The 17072-nt window shown below is 37.9% G+C and overlaps 1 protein-coding gene across 1 annotated transcript in view; it reads left to right on the top strand.

The window, feature by feature from the left end:
• Positions 1–17072, top strand: part of DNAH11 (dynein axonemal heavy chain 11) — a 299093-nt gene that overhangs the window by 120294 nt on the left and 161727 nt on the right. Inside the window, exons 39-46 of the mRNA XM_050938580.1 lie at positions 7–84; positions 988–1120; positions 1751–1878; positions 2964–3112; positions 5828–5978; positions 8180–8311; positions 9685–9858; positions 12718–12922. Coding sequence (XP_050794537.1) covers positions 7–84; positions 988–1120; positions 1751–1878; positions 2964–3112; positions 5828–5978; positions 8180–8311; positions 9685–9858; positions 12718–12922 — 1150 coding nt within the window. The remainder of the gene's footprint in view (positions 1–6; positions 85–987; positions 1121–1750; positions 1879–2963; positions 3113–5827; positions 5979–8179; positions 8312–9684; positions 9859–12717; positions 12923–17072) is intronic.

Below are 17072 nucleotides of genomic sequence, written 5' to 3' on the forward strand. Positions count from 1 at the left end.
TGGCAGGTTGTTCAGCTGGAGGAGCTTCTGGCAGTGCGTCACTCTGTCTTTGTGGTGGGAAACGCAGGCACAGGAAAAAGCAAGGTACAGTAGATGGCACATTTTCTGTCTGTCTTTTATAAAGTGTATTTCATTAGTTCAGAGAGAAAAATTCTCTTTCCATCAGGCTGCAATATGATACCATATTGCTCAGGCATTCCCAGCAGCAGGGATATGAAGTACAATCACAAATCTCAATGTTAAAGTGTAGGTTTGTCTCCTACATATTACTTACATGACTCAAAATGAGAATAGTCATGGCAATGCATAATGGACACTATATTTGGCAAACAGGTTTGAATGTTTGTTTTGGGATGTCAAGCTGGAGGGTGTAGTTAGATTACTAGCCAGGAAGAGTGAGGTCAAAGTTTCTTTATTCCAAAAGTAGTAGCTGAATATTTCTGAAAGTTGATACTCTTACACCTCAGCTACTACATTTTGACAGTTGTTATATAATGCCACATTTTTTCAATATTATGGTCCTTCAGATAGTAAGCAAAACTAGATGCCCTGGTCATTACTGTATATTATCTCCATTTTATCCAAGGGAATCTGAGGTCCAGAGAGATTAAATGATTTGCCTGAAGTCACACAGGGAGTCTCTGGTGGATCTGGGAACTAAACCCAGATTTCTTGAGTCCTAGTTCAGTGGTTTGAGAAGTCCATCCTCATCCAAGCTTCTCCATTGGACCAGCTTCCTGTGGTTTACCAGAGTGAAGCTTTAGCAAAGTTGTCAGACCAGGATTCCCAGTGGTCACCTTTATCTGTTCTGTGGGAGGTTGGCGGTAAAGTAGGGCAGAGAGGAGGGAGCATATGGAAACCAAGACATCTGTGGATGGGGTTGACAGATCTGTCATTATTAATAAACAATGACGAAGCTAGAACCTTTTGGTTTGAGGTTCAGTTACTAAGTCACATCCATTGATCTTTTTCGCTCCTGCCCTTCAGGTTCTGAGAACTCTGAACCGAACGTATGTGAACATGAAACAAAAGCTTGTGTGGAATGACCTAAACCCAAAAGCTGTGACCACTGATGAATTGTTTGGTTTTATACATCATGCAACCCGGGAATGGAAAGATGGCTAGTAGCAGTTAACATTACTTTCATCGCTAAGATCTATACAGTCCTCCATCTGGAAAAAACAAAACAAATGAGCATGTCTACCAGTCAAGGAGTCCAAAGCCATGAGAGTTTACTATATATTTCCGTGCAATGAGATTTGGGATCAGGGCAAGAGTGGCCTTGGAAAGAGAGGAGAGCAACTGATCCTTTGCTATGTGGATCCTCTAGCCAGTTCCCAGCTGCAGAACAGGGGTGCCGAAGTAGAGGCGGGGAGAGAGTGATCCTGCGGGCTGCTGCAGTGTCTAAGCAGCTTTCTCCATAGCTCCCATGGAACCTCCTATACCTAGCCCACGTAATTAGGATTGATGCAGTGGAAAGAGTCTCCCTCTCAAACAGTACTATCATGCAGTCAAACCAGAAATCAGCCATTTTTATATCCAGTTAATTTGCTGTATCACCTGCTCACTGAGCATATTTCTTCTTTAATTTGAATGGCTGTTTAATAAGCAACCAGAAGGAAACCCATTCTTACATTGTTACAAAATCTTTTGTGTTTTTAATGATACAGTAGTGTTTCAGGAATATTTGTTCCAAAAGGTTGTATTGAAGCACTATATTGATTGGATTTTATTTAAACATAATTTGCAGGTCTCTTCTCATCTCTTCTAAGAGAGCAGGCTAATATTACCCAGGATGGGCCAAAATGGATCGTCCTAGATGGAGATATAGATCCTATGTGGATTGAATCACTGAATACTGTCATGGATGATAACAAGGTGAGTAACAGGAAAAACATCCAAAAATATTTAAATAAATGGTATTCTTTTATTGTATAACAGTGCAATTAATCATGATTCATTTTTTAATCACACGATTAATCACGATTCATTTTTTTAAATCACTTGACAGCCCTAATTTTAACCCTTCTTTTTTTATCTTCACTATTGCTAATTAGTGCAATGTCAGTTGGTAACAACCATATCTCTTTCATACCTGATCTCACACAATGGAGAGGTTTAAAGTCATTCTGTCTGCACTGTAAAGGTATATGCACCTCTCAGTGAATATGTATGTGTAATGGGGGTTACAAATGTACTTTGAGATATGATTCAAAGCATCAGCCAAAATATAGTAATTATTATTAATGTTAATTATTGGCATTTGCAGAGTGCTTTTTCCTTCAAAAATCTAAACCAGTTTTACACACATTCATGAATGAAGCCCAACAACACTACTATGAGGTTGGTAAGTATTATTATACCTGATGCACAGAAATTATAAGTAACTTGCCTACTCAAGTTAGTAAGAGAGACAGGAATAGGATAGAAACCTCTGACTCCCAGTCCTGTACTCTAATCACATGATTGCTACTATGCAAGAAAAACAACAGTGTTTGCTAGAAGAAATGCTACAATGTAATTAAATACATTCTAAATTTAATGTTATAAACATTATTGTAGCTCATACCTGACCTTTAAACAGGTTTCTTTTTTTTAAGATAGTTAAGATAATTATTACACTTCAAGATAATTTTCACACGACTAAAAATAAACCTATATGGATTTGGCTGTCTATAAAAATTAACTGAACTGACAAGCATATGGTATGCTATAAAATATGGCCTCTCATTTATGCTCTAATGTGTTTTTACAAGAAAAATCATGGCCTTACATTTTAAATTTGGAAGAATCCTATCATGTCCATATTCATTCTGAAGGGTGTGCATGCCTGCAAACATATGCTATAAATAAACCTGAAATCTACATAGGTCTATAATATGTACAGGCCTGTTCTTGATATATGCTTGTTAGAATGCCTGTCTTAAGTGGCTTTTGTTCAGTGCTTTACTGGTGATGTTTAGGTCCTGACCCTTGCCAGCAATGAACGTGTCCCTCTGACTCCATCGATGAGGCTGCTCTTTGAGATACACCATTTAAAAACGGCTACCCCAGCTACAGTGTCTAGAGCAGGTATTCTTTATGTGAACCCCCAGGACCTTGGTTGGAATCCGTGAGTATTTTATCTTTTAAAGATACATTCAAAACAATGATAAAACAATATTACCAGTTAGCTTAATAGGAATAGAATCCATTAATTTACATGACTGGCTAATTCTAGTTTTGATAATTTAATATTATTTACTATATATAGATACTTGTACACATTGCATGTGCATGCAGATGCAGTTAAAAATTGTCAGCATTGGGATTATCTGTTCCATATTTTATATATCCTTTACATCCCTGGTTTATTTGTCTGTCTCAATCTGGGAAGTTCTGAATCTGATTCTCAGCTATTTACAATGCAAGCTTGGCAACTGCAAGAGGTAGGTCTCAAGCAGTGAACTGACTAGACACACTAGAGGCATCTGTCAGCCTTTTGTTACTATCCCTCTGTTTTGCTGCGCTGTTACCTGTTATGGAAAGTACAGTTGTGAGAGGTGCCAGATCAACTTCCCATTTGTCTTCTGAACCATGTTTTTCCCTTCTTTGATTTATTTTAGAGTCATGATTCTGTGAAATTTGATTACAAAAACTGTGGCCATGCAGTCAACATTTTAAATTTCAATTAGAAATTTTGATGAAAAATTGAAATTTGGGAAATTCCTACTGTCTCTAATTTGTATTATAGTAGCGCCTAGCAGCCGCACCTGAAATTGGGTCCTCATTGTGCTCTTTGCTGTACGAACATATATTATAAGTGTTGTCCTAGAAGAAATATAGTTAACATGATGATTTAATGTAAAAAGTGGGAGGTTGGTCTAAGTATACAAGATATCCAACAAGGCAAATAAGTATTAGAGGTTAACGTCAACATGTGAATACAGTACTAGCCTAATCTCACAGAAACAATTGAGGAGTATTGAAATGGGTTTGGGAGGGGTGACCCTGAAAAGTCAGGTATCAGAGTGGCCAATATAACATAATATGGTCATACCAGTTTAAAGAACATTTGGTTAATATTCCTGAACATCCATCCTTCAATGTGAGTTTAGAAGCATTAACAATGGACAAATCAGATTTTTCCCCCAAATGTTTATCAGTAGCTCCAAACATGTGACTAGTCCAGCCTCAGGTCCATGTCTTGATTAGCATCATGGTAAGGAAGTTTACTTATCCGTTGTGGTAGGAGCTAGAGGCTGAGTAACTGTCTCTGTGCTACCTATAGATATATTATGCTCTTTCCAATTAGGTCTTATGTTATGAACAATACTGAAAATAATTCTAATAAGTTAAATGTAACTTGGACAAAACTGACTCGTATAAAATTTTGATATTTGTATTTACAGATGGCCTCTTCTGTAAAATGTAAGGCCAGATCCTAGCCTTGGCTCCAGCAGCTTTGTGCAGCATGACAGCAACCAGAAAGCTGGCTGGGTCTGGCATAGTTATGTCACCCTCTTCCCTGCCTTCCCTAGAGGAGAGGATGTGGTCAAGGAAAGAGGGTATAGTTGGGCACCACTCTGCTCAGGTGCCACAACAGCCCCTTGGGATGCAATGGTTACAATGAGCTCTGCTCAAGCAAGTGCAGCTGCAATAGAGCCGGAACAATGAAGCAGCAAAGTCAGCAGATGACACAAAATTATTCAAGATGGTTAAGTCCAAAGCAGAGAGTGAGGTGTTACAAAGGGATCTCACAAAGCTGGGTGACTGGGCAACTAAATGGCAGATGAAATTCAATGTTAATAAGTGCAAAGCATTGCACACTGAAAAAAATAATCCAACTGTACATAGACAATGAAGGGTTCTAAATTAGCTATTACCACCCAAAAAAGAGAACTTGGAGTCACCGGCTATCGTTCTCTGAAAACTTCAGCTCAGCATACAGCAGTGGAAAAAATGGCTAACCATATTTTAGGAACTACTAGGAAAGGGATAAAAAAATAAGATATGAAATATTATAGTGTCACTAAATGAATCCATGGTGCACCCACACCTTGAATAATGTGTGTAGGTCTGATTGCCCCATCTCAAAAAAGATTCAGCAAAGGGCATCTAAGATGATCAGGAGTATGGAATGGCTTCCATGCTAGGAGACGCTAAGAAGATTAAGGTTATTAGGCTGAGAAAAGAAACAACTATGGGGATATGGTTGAGGTCTATGATAACTTGAGTGGTGTATAAAAAGTGAATAGAGAAGTTTTATTTATCCTTTCACCCAGTACAAAACGGGGGTCAGCCAATGAAATTAATAGATAGCAGGTTTAATACAAACAATGAAGTATTTTTTCACACAGTGCACAACTAACCTGTGGAACTCATTGTCATGGGATGTTGTCATGGCCAAAAGTATAACTGGGTTCAAAAAAGAACCGGATAAGCTAATGGAGGATAGGTCCATCAATGGCTATTAACCAAGATAGTCAGAGACACAGACCCATGCGCTGGGTGACAATAAACCTCTTACTACCAAAAGCTGCAAGTGGAAGATTAGGTACATCATTTCATAACTGTCCTGTTCTTAACTGTCCCCCTGAAGGCTGCTGTCTGAGACAGGACACTGAGAAAGATGGACTGTGGTATGACCCAGTATGGCAGCTCTTGTTCTTATGGTGCTGGCAACACTTGTGTACTGTTCCAAGCACTGCTGTGTGTGGACATGAGGTACATCACAAGTGTGTAGAGTTGCAAGGGCCTGACTCTAATCTTAACAAAGCAATTGTGTGTTGAACTTCTCTGGACTTCTCCCCTACAATATCTGGTATCTTTCTGTTGTGTTTTGCAGGTATGTTGCCAGTTGGATAGAAACAAGAAGCCACCAATCTGAAAAAGCTAATTTAACTATCCTCTTTGATAAATATGTGCCTCCCTGCTTAGATCAGCTCAGAACAAGCTTTAAAACTATCACTCCTATTCCCGAGAATAGTATGGTGCAGGTATGCATTAGAATTATATTAAAAATGTAAGTCAGTAAGTATAGATAGCAAAATTCCTGAAATCTATCCTGAATATGCAACCTTATTTTTGGTGCACATGAAGGCAAGCTGTTAAAATAGGTGTGCGTCTGGAAAGTGTGTAAAGTTAATAGGTTCTACATTTATTTTACGGGACAAATAAGTGTGAGAAATTGACACATTTTTGGAGTCCCACTTCTTTCCATCATTACTGGGAGTGGAGAAAGAGGCAGTGATCCAAAGATGTCCTCCTGCTGGGATCCACTGTAACAAGAACTATTTAGGGGTTGCAACGCTGGACTGAGATCCAGGACATCTGAGTTCTAATCTTGCCTCTACCACAGACTTCCTGTGTGACCCTGGGAAAGTCATTTAATCGGTCTGTGCTTCCATTCTGCATCTCTAAAATGGGGATAATAGTTCCCAACCTCATAGGGGTTTGGTTAAATTTATCCACCTTTGTGAGATGCTAAAATACCATAGTAATGGGAGCCATATCAACACCTATAAAGAGAGAAATATCCATTGTGTTGATGTCCAGTATATTGGCATTGATACCAATTATTGAATGATAGGAGAGGTTAAAACTAAACTCTGAACACCAGTCAGCCAGCACACAGAGCTTTCATGTGAGTCATCTTTACAGCTCTGAATGTTTTAAATGATCATGAAGCAGGGCTCATGTGGAGGAAAAAGAAGTGTGTGATCATATAATAAGACTGCATCCTAACATATACACCTGCACTTTGTCATTTTCTGAATTTCAAATGCTTCATTGTATCTTTTGTAAAGCTGGGTGGATAAATTTTGACATAACCACATTCCATAGGTATATATGGTTCTATTGAAATTGATATGCTTGGCCAAAATTTTGTTTTGGAAGAAAGACAGAAAAAAAGAAGTCCTGACAATGAATGTCAAAACAGTTTATTTTTACATTTTTATAACTAAATGTTTCAATTTTTCATTTTGAAACTGCTTTTCATCTGCAAAATGTATTTGTATTATGTATTCTAATTTTGCCCAAATGAAATGTTTTGACACAAAATGAGAACGTTTGGAATTTTCTTTTGCAGAGAATTTCAAAATGTTTGGTTTTCATTCCAATTTGGAATGAAGCCAAATCTTGAAATCCTTCCTGAAATGGAACTTCCATTCTCTGCACAGATCTGTTTGTAACCTTAATGTTGTTTTAAGGTAATCTTTCTGCATGCAATAGTAAGTTGATTGCATGGTTAACTTGAAATTATTCTGCAAAAATCATGAGTTATACAATATTTATTTATTTTTGTTATGTGATTGTTATGTTGATCAATTTATCTTTAGGAATAAATTGGAAAATTTTCCTTAACATGAATTATTTTTCTATAGTCTGCTTAATAAGAGTTTTTAGATTTACCCATTGTTTCCAGCAAAGAGGGTCTGTCCTGTCCCACATTGGCTGTTCTTAACTCTTTCCTTTCAAAGGCATGGAATAAAACATCTTTCAATGATGGCAGAGTAAAGGGCAGTGTGGATAACCTACTAAAATTTCTTTTATTCTATTCAGAGATTCTGAGTTGTTTTTTACAATTTTGTACAAATAGTGTAGACAGGAAAAAGTATTACAAGCAGAAATACCATGCAGCAAATTCTGTGTCAGAAAGAAACTAAAATGAAAAGATGTTATGAATTAAAAATACAGTAATATATAATCTGAGTAGTCATTTTAGAAGTTTAAAAGAACTCATGGAAATTTCTATTTTTATGGGAACAGCCTTTTGATGTTTGCTCTTGTGGAAGCTATTTTTATTTTGGTGTATTTAATTTGCAGTACTTGCATTTAAATAGGGTCTATTCATATGGAGGAGGGTATTGAGTGACCGACTCTTGAATTCTTGTGTAGAGCCAGAGTGTTACTTAGTTTGGTTTAATGTACAAGTGGAGAGGAAGATACAGCAGACAGCACAGTTCTCAATGGTAAAATTAGCCTAACAAACTTGTCACTGTGGTTTCTCGTTTTTCCTTCTTTAAATGCCAGCCTCCTTTTCTTGCATTATATAGTCATCCTTGCAGGATACTTAGTCTTCAGCTCAGTACATCATGTTGCCCCTGTGACTGAGTCACCATCACCACCCTCAGGAGCAAGGATTCAAAGATCATGCTCTTCACCACCTTTCTTTCTTTTTTTTTTTTTTTTTAAGACTCTTTGTTCTCTGTTGGATTGTTTGCTGACCCCTGAAAATGTGCCTCCTGGCTGCCCAAGAGAGCTCTATGAGATCTACTTTGTCTTTGCCTGTGTTTGGGCTTTTGGTGGTGCACTCTTTCAAGATCAGGTAAGCTAGAGAGCAGTTTACACAACCAAATTATATTGCTATGCATTTAAGAAGTATTGGGCTAAACTGTACCTCTTCAGCCAGCAGTGGTGGTTGGGGAGTGCAGAGATGCATTGCCCCCTGGGTGCTCCTGCAAATGCTGTATCTGAGGCAGGCATGAAGCATTTGAAGGTCAGAACAGCCCTTATTTATTATTTGGTATTGTAGCGCCTAGGAGCCTCAGTCGTGGACCGAGATCCCATTGTGCTAGGGACTGTACAAACAGAACAGAAAGACTGTCCCTTCCCCAAAGACTGTTCTCTTTGTAAGGGTGAGACAGGCACTTCTCTCTTATTGGCTTAGCTCTGGTGGCACATGACTATGGCTCAGCTTACAATTTTCTCCCTGCACGTAGGAGGCTAGCACCATTATCTGCACTTGCCAGGAGCATTAACTGCATTCATAGAGTGCAATGACTGATACCTGCAAGGGAGCACTATGGGAGTGGAGTACACTTTCCAGTACATCATGATACATCCTTCCTAATTGAGACCATTCCTGAGACCTTTTGTGAGGCTCCATCACATGCTATGAGTAGGAATCCTCTGTTGGATAATATCCTCAACAGGCATTTAGAAGACTTTTTTTATCAAGATGTCTGCTGGGTCCTGTAATTTCTGCCCAGCCAGACCTCTGTATTAAAGATTAACATGACTGAATTGGCTACATTTTAATATAAATAAGGTGTACTCCCTGTGGATGTGTGATGGGGGTTATAATGTCCAAGAGGTAAAGGAGGAACTCACATAGACATTAAGAAGCAGGAAGTGCCCCAGCTGCACTGATAACAGCTATTATCGAGGCTGTCCATCAGAAGCCTGGAGAAAAATCTTTCCATGGAAGAAGAGACTGACCTCAACACCTAGAGGGGTCTTGGGGCTCTTTAGAATTCTTTCAGCCTGCCCCTGGAAAGTTATTCCTGGATAATAAAGAAAAACAGCCCTCTAATTTCATCACTATTTAAATTTGACCTACACGTAACTGCTTGCTTTTTGGCAGCGAGGTGGAGAATGGGGAAGGCAGGTGGGTTTAATCTGGAGGGCTCCTGATTTCAGCCTTTAAATAGTGACACCAGGCTAGCATCAGTCACTTCAGCCAGAAGGTCCATATGCCCTGAATTAAACACTGTTTGAGTGCCCTTGATTACTACAACTGCATTAGAGTGTTATAAACAATCATCAAATTTGTATGTGTGCCTGCAGTGTTTGTTCTGAATCTTTTTTTATATGCTTTTGTATTTACACATTGTAAGAACTTCATGCTGTAGACATAACACAGTAGACCATAATATATTCAAGAACTAAATAACAAATAATTTTGTAATATTTTTATAGCTTTCAAATTATCAAGCTGAATTCAGCCGCTGGTGGCTCAAGGAGATGAAAGCAGTGAAGTTTCCATCCCAGGGTACAATTTTTGATTATTATCTTGACCCAAAGACTAGGAAATTCTTGCCCTGGACTGATAAAGTTCCAAAATTTGATATGGATCCAGAAACACCTTTACAGGTACAATATATGTGTACTGTAGGCATGTATGGATGAACACTGTTTTTTGTAGTTTTTTATTTTTATCATTGATTTGAATATCCTCTTAGATGTCTGAAAATAATGTTCTCCAAATATAAGTATTTGGGTAGATCTTTATTATTGGCTCCATACTTGTATATCTAAGTGACTAGGGGATAATAGCAACACTTACATACTGCTTTACATTATAAAACCACTGCACAAACACAAATTAGTTGACACAATGCCCCATGAAATAAGTGATTATGATCTTTATTTCATAGATGAGGAAACTGAGGCACAAATTCAGTTTAATGAAGTGGCCAACAATATCCAAGTTTATTAATAAAAATATTGAATAGCACCGGATCAAGGACAGACCTCTGTGGATCCCCACTAGATAAATCCTCCTTTCCCCAGTTTGATAGCAAACCATTGATAACTACTCCGAGTACAGTCTTTCTTTGCACCATACTCAAAGAGTAGTTATCAATGATTTTCTGTCAAACGGGGGGTGGGGGGAAAGGGGAAGAAGTATTTAGTGGGGTCCCACAAAGGTCTGTCCTGGGTATGGTACTATTCAATATTTTTCATTAATGATTTGGATAATGGAGTGGAGGGTGTGCTTTATAAAATGTGTGGATGGGGGGAGAGGTTGCTTATGCTTTGGAGAACAGAATTAGAATTCAAAATGACCTAGACAAATTAGAGAATTGGTCTGAAATCAACTGAATATAGGAGAAGTGCAAAGTACTACACTTGGGGAATTAAAAATGCACAACTACATAATGAAGAAGAACTAGGTAAGTGGTAGTATGGCTGAGAAGGATCTGAGGGTTATAGTGAGTCACAAATTGAATGAGTCAGCAATGTGGTGCAGTTAAGGAGAAGGCTAATGTAATTCTGGGGTGTTTAACGGGAGTGTTGTACATAAGGCATGATCGGTAATTAACTCACTCTACTCAGTGCTGGTGAGGCCTCAGCTGGAGTACTGTGTCCAGTACTGGATGCCACACTTTAAGAAAGATGTGAACAAATTGGAGAGAATCCAGAAGAAACTAACAAAAATGATTAAAGGTTTAGAAAACCTGATCTATGAGAAAAGGCTAAAAAAAAAAGTTATGTTTAGTCTTGAGAAAAGAAGAGCGAGCAGAGTCCTAATAACAGTCTTCAAATATGTTAAGGGCTGTTATTAGAGGATAGTGATAAATTGTTCTCCATATCTGCTGAAGGTAGGGCAAAAAGTAATGGACTTAATATGCAATAGGGAGATTTAGATTAGATTTCCTGAAACCCTTTTTAATTATGAGGATAGTTAAGCTCTGGAATAGGCTGCCAAGTGAGGTGGGGGAATCTCCGTCATAGGAGGTATTTAAGAACAAGTTAGACAAACACCTGTCAGGAACGGTATAGGTGCAGTAGGTCCTGCCTCACTGCAGGGGGCTGGTCTTGATGACCTCTTGAGGTCTCTTCCAGCCTTACAGTTCTGTGATTCTGTAATAGTGGCAGACTCATAACTACCATCCATCACAACATTAACTCTTCCCATCTCCAACTTTCTGCACATGTTTCTTTCATCAACTATCTTCTCTCCACACTAATAGCTATGGATAGTTGGTGTGGTGGGAAGCAGTATGTTTGATTAAGACTGTGATAGAAAGCTGGTGTTCCTAAAAAGGTTGTGGTGGGTGGTCTGTGGTATACAGTAGCTGTGTTTATGGTAAAGAGTGAAGGAGTAGAAAGAATGTACTACTAGTTATGTCACCTTTTAATTTCCTTATTTTGCGTGGTTTTGTATCAGATACGTTAAATGTGTAGCTATCTGAAATGAATCTCGACAATTTTTTGTGTGTATTAATTTCCTAGGGTTTTTTAAATGCTTAAATGAGAGTAGGAGTATTATGAGGCAGAGTGAACATGTGAGGAAATAGAAGTGTGCAGCTGCTGATGAAAAACATTTTAATCTATTAGCAGCCACACACAACTTCTTTGTTGTAGGATAGAATCTGACAGAAAAGCGGACCTTCTGGAGAGGAAAAAAGGTTTTATCTGGCAGAGAAGATTTTATGGGCTCATGGTGCAGAAAGCTTATCCGTTGGCAACCAATGGAACATTATCTTTGTTATGATGAACAAAAGCCAAACATTAATATAAATCCAAATTAAAAACTCCTAACCATTGCACTAGATCTATTCAACATTAACCTTTCTACTAATTTTTGTGTAGATAGTATTTAAAAAAAAAATTGGCTAGATTTCTTCTAGAGTCCAATTTCAAAGACTTCCTATTAAAAATTATGAAAAGAAATAAAATATTCAGAACATTCAAAGGACATAAAAATTAACCCTGTGTAAAATTTCACATCAATAATCTGCTTACATTTAGGCTAGGTCTACACTGGGTGGGGCGTGAAGGGGTCGACCTAAGATACACGCGTAGCTGAAGTCGGCTTATCTTAGGTCGATTTACCTGGCCATGAGGACGGCGGCACGTCAACAACTGCTGCTCCCCCGTCGACTCCGCTTCTGCCTCTCGCTGCGATGGAGTTCCGGAATCGACAGCAGAGCAATTGGGGATTGATTTTATTGCATCTATACTGGACATGATAAATCGAACTTCGATAGATAGATCACTACTCACCGGATTGGCGGGTAGTATAGATGTATCCTTAGAGAAAAACGGAAAGATATGTCCCACTTTAAGCCTGTTTTTAAAATTCCACCCAAGCTATATATCTGGGGCCACTACCAGATAGCTCCATAATATTTAAAAAAAAACCAACCTGAAAACATCACTTGTGTTGTATTAACTTAAGCAAGGAGTAAAAACTGTTGCTGCTTCTCTCTCTCAATTTTTCAGGCAGTCCTTGTTCACACATCTGAGACCACACGTCTCAGATACTTTACTGATTTGCTGCTGGAGAGAGGCAAACCAGTCATGCTTGTTGGAAATGCAGGAGTAGGAAAAACAGTATTTGTAGGGGATAGACTTGCTGCTTTCCCCGATGATTACATGGTGTCTAATGTTCCCTTCAACTACTATACTACGTCATCGGTGCTACAAAGTAAGTCTCTCATAAATATTATGATATAAGAAACCTGGATAATTCTTTTGGTGGCAGAGACCAGAATTCGACCAATGGTGCCTGTATGATTTGTTAAGATACTGCATACCTACAAAGTGCCTGCCTGGTACAGTAGTCTGTGTTTTGTCAAACCAAAATGTCTTTCTTGAATTATGTATTACAGGATAAGTAATGGGATGTTAAAACTTATATATACGTGTGTGTGTGTATGTATGTATATGTTATTAAGTGATTTAGCTCCTCAGAAGGCCTAATGTAGATATGCCACTTCAAATAATTGCTTAGTGAAGCCAAAACTATAGAAGTTATCTGAGTAATAGGATTCCATTTCTATGGCATTGAGAGTGGTCAGTATTTTACAGATAGAGATTCATTAGGAAAAATTTTCTAGTACTATTGCTTCAAATGATCACTCAATAACATTGCAGTGAAATATTTGTGGTTGTAGAGAAGGTAGAAAGAGAAAAGAATTTTGAAAAGATACATTAAAAATGTGTGTCCAGTAGTTCGGTCTCACATTGCAACACTGAGTGGCACCAGTCTTTCATGACATAGAAGGCCATTAGAATGGATCTTTAGAGTTAAAACATATGAGTCCTGAAGAGCAACAATTAATGTTTGAATATTTTATTTAAAAGTTAGCAAATGCAAATATAAAATTAATTCCCTAAAGCCTTAGCAATGCTCAGCTTTATGACAATTGTTCTGGCTGATGAACAGGAGAAATCAGACAATCTTTAGAAAGTTGACCATCTCTGCCCATTTCTTCTTCCTATTCCAAGAGAGAGAAATGCTATAAATGGATATGCCACTTGTAGCCCTCCTCCTTTTACAGAAAGCATGAACTGTATTGATATAATTACTTAGGAAAGAGATGAGCAGCCTCAGTCACTATGTACAAAGCTGTGAAAAGAATTATAATTCTTATAATTTCACAGTAAGATAAAAAATGTTTTTTTTCCTCTTTTGGAAACTTCATCAACATTAGAATCAATGGGGAAAAAATTTAAAAAATGTCAAAGTCACCTAATCTAGACTTTCAGTGAAAATTTTATGCACTGGCTGTTACTGCCAATGGCTCGGATTATCACTAGGGTCTTAAAAACCTCCACTGAATATATTTTCTAAGGCTGTCAAGTGATTAAAAAAATTTAATTGCACTGTTAAACAATAATAGAATACCATATATTTAAATATTTTGGATGTTTTTTATATTTTCAAATATATTGATTTCAATTACAATACAGAGTACAAAATGTACATTGCTCACTTTATATTTATTTTTATTACAAATATTTGCACTGTAAAAAACAAAGAAATAGTGCTTTTCAATTCCCCTCATATAAGTACTGTAGTGCAATCTCTTTATCATGGAAGTTGGACTTACAAATGTAGAATTATGTACAAAAAAATAACTGCATTCAAAAATAAAACATTTGTAAAACTTTAGAGCCTACAAGTCCACTCAATCCTACTTCAGCCAGTCTCTCAGACAAACAAGTATGGTTTCAATTTTCAGGACATAATGCTGCCCATGTCTTGTTTACAATGTCACCTGAAAGTGGGAACAGATGTTTACGTGGCATTGTTGTAGCCAGCATCTCAAGATATGTACGTACCTCATGCGCGAAAGATTCGTATGTCCCTTCATGCTTCAGCCACCATTCCAGAAGACAAGCGTCCATGCTGATGATGAGTTCTGCTCGATAATGATCGAAAGGAGAGCAGACCAGACCACCGCTTGTTCATTTTCATCATCTGAGTCAGATGGCACCAGGAGAAGGTTGGAGTTTTTTTAGCTTTTTATTTTTTTTTTGGTGGTTCAGGTTCTGTAGTTTCTGCATCAGAGTATTGCTTCTTTAAGACATCTGAAAGCATTCTCCACACCTTGCCCCTCTCAGATTTTGGAAGGCACTTCAGATTCTTAAATCTTGCGTCGGGTGCCATATTTATCCTTAGAAATCTCACATTGGTACCTTCTTTGCATTTTTTTCAAATCTGCTGTGAAAGTGTTCTTAAAACAAACATGTGCTGGGTCATCATCCAAGACTGCTATAACATGAAATAAAAGGCAGAATGTGAGTAAAAAAGAACAGGAGACATACAGTTCTTCCCCAAAGGAGTTCAGTCACAAATTTAATTAACGCATTTAATTTTAACAAGCATCATCAGCATAGAAGCATCGTCTGGAATGGTGACCGAAGCGTGAAGGGACATATAAACGTTTACCATATCTGGCATGTAAATACCATGCAGTGCCAGCTACAAAAGTGCCATGCTAATGTCTGTTCTCACTTTCAGGTGACATTGTAAATAAGAAGCAGTCAGCAGTATCTCCTGTAAATGTAAACAAACTTGTTTGTCTTAGCAACTGGCTAAATAAGAAGTAGGGCTGAGTGGACTTGTAGGCTCTGAAGTTTGTATTGTTTTGTTTTCGAGTGCAGCTTGTAACAAAAAAAAATCTACATTTGTAAGTTACACTTTCACAATAAAGAGATTGCACTACAGTACTTGTATGAGGTGAACTTAAAAATACTATTTCTTTTGTTTATCATTTTTACAGTGCATATATTTGTAATAAAAAATAATATAAAGTGAGCACTGTACACTTAGTATTCGGTAATAGAAATCAATATATTTGAAAGTGTAGAAAAACATCAAAAATATTAAATTTCAATTGGTATTCTATTGTTTAACAGTGTGACTAATCACAAATTTTTTTGCGTTAATCACATGAGTTAACTGTGATTAATCGACAGCTCTAATATTTTCTCATTGATTTTACCCAGATTTTTTCCTGGCTTCTGTTGAATACTTCTATACTACAGCCAGCTAAACAACTGAGTTATTTTTCAGTTAACCTTGTATCTTACTTTACTGTTCTCTGAAATAGTCTTAAATGCAAGTTAACATCGAACCGTAGGATGGATGAATGTACTTTTCGCAAAGAGCAGGATGGAGAGATTTGATTTCTTCCCTCCTCGTCCCCCCATAGCTTCTCTAATGGAGGATCTGCCCCACAAAGGATCAGATATCTTTATCTCATTGGGATTTGTTTCCCATTTGCAGCAGAAAACCATGAACAAGGTACTGAAGCACACAGGCATAACACTTTCCTTTGTAAATAGATTCAGATGACAGGAACTCCCAGGCAACTGTTGCTGAAGGCTATGTATTCTTTGCGTGGGGAAACTTAAGTAAACCAAATACTTAGTCAAAGTCACAAGTGCTTATTTGGTGAGTTTCCAAACCAGTCATTAATACCACAGCAGTTAGTCTGCATCAATAGGTGTTGTCATTAAATTAAAACTCCTGTCCTGTATAAACTTAAAGGAATTTGGACCTATAAAAGTTCATTATAAACTAGGCAGATGCCTTCAGATTTTAAATAACCATTTTAAAACAAGTATCAGTCTTGTTTTTAGGAATTTTAAAAAAGGAATGTAAAATAAACAAGCACTTCCATGGCTTATCTAGAGCTCTTCTATCTCCAGTCCTGTTCGAAAATCAAGTGCCCCTTACTGAAAATACTCTAACAGTAACCCCTCATAATTAAATTAAGGGACAATCAACTTCACTCCCACAGCTAATCTACCTTCAAGTCAGCGACACTGCTATGGGTACCCGCTGGCCCCACAGTATGCCAACATCTTTATGGCTGACTTAGAACAATGCTTCCTTAGCTCCCGTCCCCTAAAGCCACTACTCTACTTGTGCTACATTGATGACATCTTCATCATCTGGACCCATGGAAAAGAAGCCCTCGAGGAATTCCACCATGATTTTAACAATTTCCATCCCGCCATCAACCTCAGCCTAGACCAATCCGGACAAGTGGTCCATTTCCTAGACACTACTGTGCTAATAAGCGATGGTCACTAAACACCACCCTATATCGGAAACTCACTGACAGCTATACTTATCTACATGCCTCCAGCTTCCATCCAGGACACACCACACAATCCATTGTCTACAGCAAAGCTCTAAGATACAACCGCATTTGCTCCAATCCCTCAGACAGAGATAAACATCTACAAGATCTCTATTAAGCATTAAGATCTCTACAGTACCCACCGGCTGAAGTGAAAAAACAGATTGATACAGCCAGAAGAGTACCCAGAAGCCACCT

This window comes from Gopherus flavomarginatus, chromosome 2 (assembly GCF_025201925.1).
Source record: "Gopherus flavomarginatus isolate rGopFla2 chromosome 2, rGopFla2.mat.asm, whole genome shotgun sequence".
Classification (NCBI taxonomy): domain Eukaryota; kingdom Metazoa; phylum Chordata; order Testudines; family Testudinidae; genus Gopherus; species Gopherus flavomarginatus.